At 47.5% G+C, this 6669-nt stretch overlaps 1 protein-coding gene across 3 annotated transcripts in view; it reads left to right on the plus strand.

The window, feature by feature from the left end:
- The window catches only part of CCDC180 (coiled-coil domain containing 180), a 492398-nt gene extending 491127 nt beyond the window's left edge, over nt 1-1271 (plus strand). For all 3 annotated transcript variants that reach the window (XM_078646144.1, XM_078646142.1, XM_078646143.1), the window contains exons 36-37: nt 464-647; nt 1013-1271. In XM_078646144.1, coding sequence (XP_078502270.1) covers nt 464-647; nt 1013-1144 — 316 coding nt within the window. In that variant the 3' untranslated portion in view covers nt 1145-1271. The remainder of the gene's footprint in view (nt 1-463; nt 648-1012) is intronic.
- The last annotated feature ends 5398 nt before the right edge of the window (nt 1272-6669 follow it).

Genomic DNA, 6669 nt, shown 5'->3' on the forward strand with positions numbered 1-6669 from the left:
CGTCTGAGACTGAGCCTGCAAGATCTGTGTAGCCCATGTGATTGTTTTCCTATGAGCAGGTCTGACAAGGGTGGGTGGCTCAGTCATCTCGAACACCTAAATCTGTGGGCTAGTTCTACTGTCTAAGGAACATCAACTGATGGCTTAGCTCTTCTCTCTCAGGCCTTGTTCTGTAACATCTCAATGTCTTGAGGAACAGCACTGCTGTTTATGACATGTGAAACCTATGAAATATATGTACTTTCAGATCTGTGTACCCTAAGGTCTGCCTATCTGTTCAAGATTATAAAGAGCAGTGTCTTCTGTAGGCTAGGCACTTAGAAGTTGAGCTTGTTTTGTATTGAACTTTTTTTGGGTTAATAGCAGAGGAGTCTTCCCTGAAAAGAAAGACATGGAATTACTTTCTTACATACTGCCAAATGTAAAGATCTCCATAATTTGTTCTTTTCCTATTGTATTTTAGGAAGTGGTCGGGAATTGCCAGGATTGTTATTGCAGGCACCATGGATGGTGATGGGTCAAAGAAACATAGTACTGAGAGCATGGCTGAGAATGGGTCATCCAATCATGATACCGGCTCCATCACCACTGCCAAAACCAGCCTGGCCCACCTGTCTGTCGTGGAAGCAAGAGATGCAGCTTACATGGTTAGTGCAAAGGGTGCTTGGGAGGTTGGCGAGGAAAGGGTGAGGGGTATATGAAGGCTTAAGAGATAGGGAAATGTATTGGTCCAAAAAGAACCCTTACAAAAATTGATTTTTTAACATTTAATTGGTTCTCCTGCACCAATATTTACTACTCATTTCTGACATGTTCCAAGCCATCACTGTTGGTTTTCAGTACTCAATGAGTTGTGAGTTTTGGACAGTGCAAAGGTAATGGAACACAGAAAAGTAGGTTAGGAGCTGAGCCATTAGATCACAGTACAGATACAGCCCAAAGTCTTCATGTGACCAAACCTTTCCTTCCTGTGTACCTTTGAAGGCTAACTACATCTCACTTGTGTTCCCAGGAATTCCAGCGTAATGTTGAACTGGAGATGGCGAAGATTGTGGCGTCGGACACCTCTCAGGTCTCTGAAGCACAGCGCTGGGAGAAGTGGTGGCAGCAGGCCGTGTTGGAGATACAGCAGCTTTACACATGAGGACTAAGCAGGCCTTCTCTCTCAATCACCATATCTGTGTTTGAAAACACAAACTAATGGACAAGTCGGTCAATTCGGAATTGTGAATCAATTACGATATATTTTATGAATAAATGGTTTTACATTAGTAGCTGACCTGTTGGTACCGTCTTTGAAGTTGTAAACTGACCTTCCCTGGCATTCTCCTGCCTCTTTATAATGTTTTGAAAATGCTGTGATTGTGATATGACAAGACAATAACCCTGCATGTCATCAGTCTGGTGTGATGCTCTGGTTGCTGCATCATCACAGTGGTATGTGACCTTTGCAGCAAAATAGTCTTTACCAACCCACAGAGCACCGACCACATCTTTGCGGCAGGAAACAACGTCCAATTCAGCCACACAACGCAGCCGTCATGGACCGACCACCACTGTGTACACTTCCCCATCAACAAACCCAAGGCACCCAAACCAGTCCCACGCCCACCACAAAGGAACTGGAGCAAGGTTACCAACGAGCAACTTAACTCCACCCTCACCCGAGACAACCACATCTGCGCACCCGGCGGAAACAATGCAAATGACGCAGCCGTAGAACTCCACACCTGGATCTCCAACTGTGCAGACAAGCTCGCCCCACTACGCAACCCCGACAGACAACGCCCCAGGAAAGTCACCTGGTTCACCACTGCTCTTCAAGAAGCCAGACGCACCTGCAGATGCCTGGAGAAGAACTGGAGAAAGACCAACTCAACCGAAAACCACACCACCTACAAGGACACCATGACGGACTACCACAACCAGATCAGAGTCACCAAGAAGAACTTCATCCACAACCAAATCTTGGCCTACTCCTTCAACTCCAAGGAACTTTTCAGTGTCATTCAAGAATTCACCAACCCACGCATCGAAGCCACAGACATCACCCCATCCCAAGACCTCTGCGACAAGCTTGGAACCTTTTTCCACCTCCAGATCAAAACCCTCTACGACAACTTAATTGACCATCCACCAGGTGCCAAAGACGGCCCCCACCCCCCAGAAACACCAGCCAGCCTCCCATCTCCAACTGGACACTGATCACGGCAGAAGACACCGCCTCGACCATGAAAATCATCCACTCGGGGTCCACCACCTACCCCTGCCCCCTCACATCTACCACATAGCCACGGCCGCCATGGCACCTGAACTACAACGCACCATCAACACCACCTTCAAATCAGGCACCTTCCCAGAAACAGGATGCGTGCAGAAGTCAGACCTCTGCTCAAGAAGCCCACAGTTGACCCTACCAACCCAAGAACTATCGACCCATCTCGCTTCTCCCCTTCGCAGCCAAAGTTGCAGAGAAAACAGTCAACAGGAAACTGCCACGATTCATTGAAGAGAACGCCGTCCTCAACCCGTCCCAATCCAGATTCCGAAGCAACCACAGCACAGAGACCGCCCTACTCGACGCCACAGACGACGTCCGCACCCTCCAGGACCAAGGCCACGCCGCAGCCCTCATCCTACTCAACCTATCACCGGCCTTCAACACGTCTCCCACCGCACACTAGTCCCTGACTACACGACGCAGGCATACAAGGAACAGCCCTTGCCTGGATCCGATCATTACTCACCGGAAGAAGCCAAAGGATCAGACTTCCACCCTTCCTCTCTGACCCAACAAAAATCACCTGATGAGTCCCACAGGGTTTATCCCTGAGCCCCACCCTCTTCAACATCTACATGACCCCCCTCACTGCCATTGTCCTACAACACGGCCTCAACATCGTATCCTACGCCGACGACACCCAGCTCATCCTCTTCCTCACCGAAGACCCCACCACTACCAAACTCAACTTCCAGAAAGGAATGCAAGACGTTGCAGTCTGGATGACCAACAGCTGCCTGAAGCTCAACACTTAGAAGACAGAAGTCCTCGGTAACACCCCTTGTGCATGGGACAGCACCTGGTGGCCGACCGCCCTCGGAAGCCCTACTCCCTCAGACCACCCCAAGAACCTCGGCATCGTACTCAACATCACTCACCATGAACCGACAGGTCAACGCCATCACCTCAGCTTCTTCAACACCCTCTGCATCCTCCGCAAGACCTTCAAGTGGATCCCCCTGAGTCAAGGAAGACCGTCACCCACGCACTCATCACTAGCAGACTGGACTATGGAAACGCACTCTATGCCGGCATAAACAAGTCCATACTCTGCAAACTCCAGACAATACAGAACACCTCCGCCAGACTCGTACTCTGCACCCCCAACACGAACACATCAGCCAAGACCTACGTCTCCGTGGAGAAAAGAGTCACTTTCAAAATTCTCACTCACACCTACAAATACCTACGCAACCATGGACCCAAATACCAGAACAACAGAATCAACTTCCACGTGCCCAAAAGAAACCTCTGATCTTCCAACCTCGCATTGGCCGAAATCCCGTGCATCCACAGAGCCAATGCAGGCGTAAGATCTTTCTCATCTTTCTCTCACATTGCAGCCAATACCTGGAGTGAGCTACCGGCAGACATCAGACGCGCCCCCCTCCCTGAAAACCTACAGCAAGACCTGGCTCTTCGGCTAAACAGATCTGCACCCCCCCCCCCCCCCCTCCCCGCTCAGCGCCTTGAGACCCTCACGGGTGGGTAGCGCGCTTACAATTCCCTGATTGAGTTACACTTTGGCTACCTTGATACTGATTTCTAATGTACTCTCATGGGTGCTTGGTGTGGCCTTGTGATAACAGTCAAACACAAGCTTTGGCAGTGTCAAAAGGCCTGAATTAAACCTGAAAATGCAAATCAGACCTATTGTCTTTGCCAATGTGTGTCCCTGTTGTGGGCTGTGACTATTGCTGCCTAAGGGTAGAGACACCAATCAGGCCTGCTCTCAGTCATTCTCACCAAGTGTTTTTTATCTGGATAGACATCTAGTCTATGATGGGTGAGAGAGTGCTTCTGGTAGTGTCTGACGGCTACTCTGGCGTGCGAGGAAGAATGTTTCAGGTGGTGTGCGGGTGGTACTCTGTAAGGGTGCGTCCAATAGGGTTTGACTGCTGGTCCTTAAGGGTAAACATCCTTTACACAGGCTGCGTTACAACGCATGCCATTACCCTGTATTTTTTACTCCGCAGCAATTTTTACAACGCAGGGCTTTATACCGCAAGCCATTATAACGCATTCCCCATTACAACGCCCCGGTGGAGTTAGTATAGTAAATTGTGTTGTAATGGGAAATGCGTTGTAATGACTTGCGGTGTAAAGCCCCACGTTGTAAAAGTTGCTGCGGAGTAAAAAATGCGGGATAGTAGCACACGTTGTAAACGTGTGCGGAGTTAAGTGTCATATTCGTCCTTAAGAGGTCATGTGGTAGCTAGGTCATTTTTTCTCCAGAAGGGTTTAGCAGTTCCCCTTATGGTTTAATTTAGGCCATGAAGGATGGCTTGTATTAAAACAGTGGATGAGTCTTGCTTTAAAAAACATGGAGCAGCAGTCATTCCTACGCAGAGTCCTCTTCCAATTGTGAGCCTTGATTTTCTGCTTTCTCTAACATGGCTGCTCAAAGATTTGGAGGTGGCATTATTTACGATGGCTCTCCCTCATGTTACATTTGATGAACTCTTACCAGTAACCATTGATTGGTCAACCCCAACCACTAATACCCACTGCACAGATCACTGACCTCCATGTCCTGTAGACAACCAGTTGCCTAGCAGTGGAACCTCCTTTCCCAGTGGGTGCACGCGGACAGCCCAGGAACCACCATAGTGGCATTTGAACACCAGCTTGTCATACTGACTGCCTCTCTCCCTACCTTAGCCAGAGATCACAGTAGTGAATGATGCTTCATCTTTGGCCTGGGGTGGTGACCTGGAAGAGGTGGAAATCAGGAATCTGTAGTCCCCAGTGCCACAAAGGCTCAAAATCAGCCTCCTGGAGTTTCATGCCATCTGGCTGGCTCTGAAAGACTTTCTTCCATCCATCAAGGGAAGGTCTGTGCAGGTTCTGACGGACAAAACAAATACCACGTGGTACAACAGGCCCCCACAGATACTGGGCCATTGTGCTCATTGTGTCCATTGTTCCGGGCTGAGACATCCGGCCCCCAGTAGGGTGAGTAATTGGAGATCCCTACTTCAGGTGTAACATTGCCTAATGCACCTACGGCCTCTTTCACACACGCTCTCCTTTTCATTTTCAGACTGTCACCCAAACAACTTGGCTGTTTCCCACCGCACTCTCACCTGTCTTGAGAAAGACCCGCCGTGACCACCCATTGGGGCACCACGTTGATGCTTTGTGTAGGTCCAGTATCCCCAAGATTCTATACTTGGATAGATAGGAATCTATCCACATCATCTGGCCTACCTTCATTACCACCTGTATATATGTAAATGCCAAAACAACAAAAAGTAGCAGCTATACCTAATCGGGTAATGCTGTCCCCCTGGGCACCGATATGTGCTGAGCAACCAGCTCTGAGTTCAATGCAACTGTTTGATTCAAATGAATAAAAACGTGATGCTAGTTCAAATTGAATTGGTTACTCCATATTTTCATTTTATTTCTCTGAAATCCAATGCATTTCGGCAGTGATATCTGCCTTCATCAGGGAAACATTATATCTGGTACGGTCCACGCCCTCACAAGTCAAGACATTCTTTCTTACGTGCTTTCAAACTAGCACCCAGTCTCCATAGCTCGAACCATTGAAATTGCACTCTATCATCATATAGATGCTATGTATTTGAGGATTATGGAGTGGTCCCTTTTTGGAAACAGAAGTTTTTTGAAACCATGTTGAAGCCACCACTGCAGCAACATCAAAAGACCTCTGTCACGACCTGAGCCATGGAGACTGGGTGCTAGTTTGAAAGCACGTAAGAAAGAATGTCTTGACTTGTGAGGGCGTGGACCGTACCAGATATAATGTTTCCCTGATGAAGGCAGATATCACTGCCGAAATGCATTGGATTTCAGAGAAATAAAATGAAAATATGGAGTAACCAATTCAATTTGAACTAGCATCACGTTTTTATTCATTTGAATCAAACAGTTGCATTGAACTCAGAGCGGGTTGCTCAGCACATATCGGTGCCCAGGGGGACAGCATTACCCGATTAGGTATAGCTGCTACTTTTTGTTGTTTACGTATCACTCCAGACGGGGAGTGAACCCTGGAGGCACGAAAACAAAGTTTAAAAATACGAGTAAAAGCGGTGCACGATCCTATACCCATAAAATATATGTAAATGCCTACACTGTATATAATGTTCACCACTTAAGCCCCATGCACACTTGTCACTTATATGTACTGATCTTGACAGTCCACATTATTGTATTGTATATATCAATGAATGAAGTAATTCTGATATAAACCTCCTTATCAAAGTATTTTGGTTCTCTATGCCTTATTCATTAAGTGTTAAGGATCCTGTGTTATCGCTGTGTGTCAGAGGACTTACTTTTCAGATTGCATTAATAGCATCTTGTACTAACGTTTGTTCTACCCGACAGAACCATTCTTGTTTAACTAACAACAGGCA

This window comes from Lissotriton helveticus, chromosome 5_1 (genome assembly GCF_964261635.1).
Source record: "Lissotriton helveticus chromosome 5_1, aLisHel1.1, whole genome shotgun sequence".
Classification (NCBI taxonomy): Eukaryota; Metazoa; Chordata; class Amphibia; order Caudata; family Salamandridae; genus Lissotriton; species Lissotriton helveticus.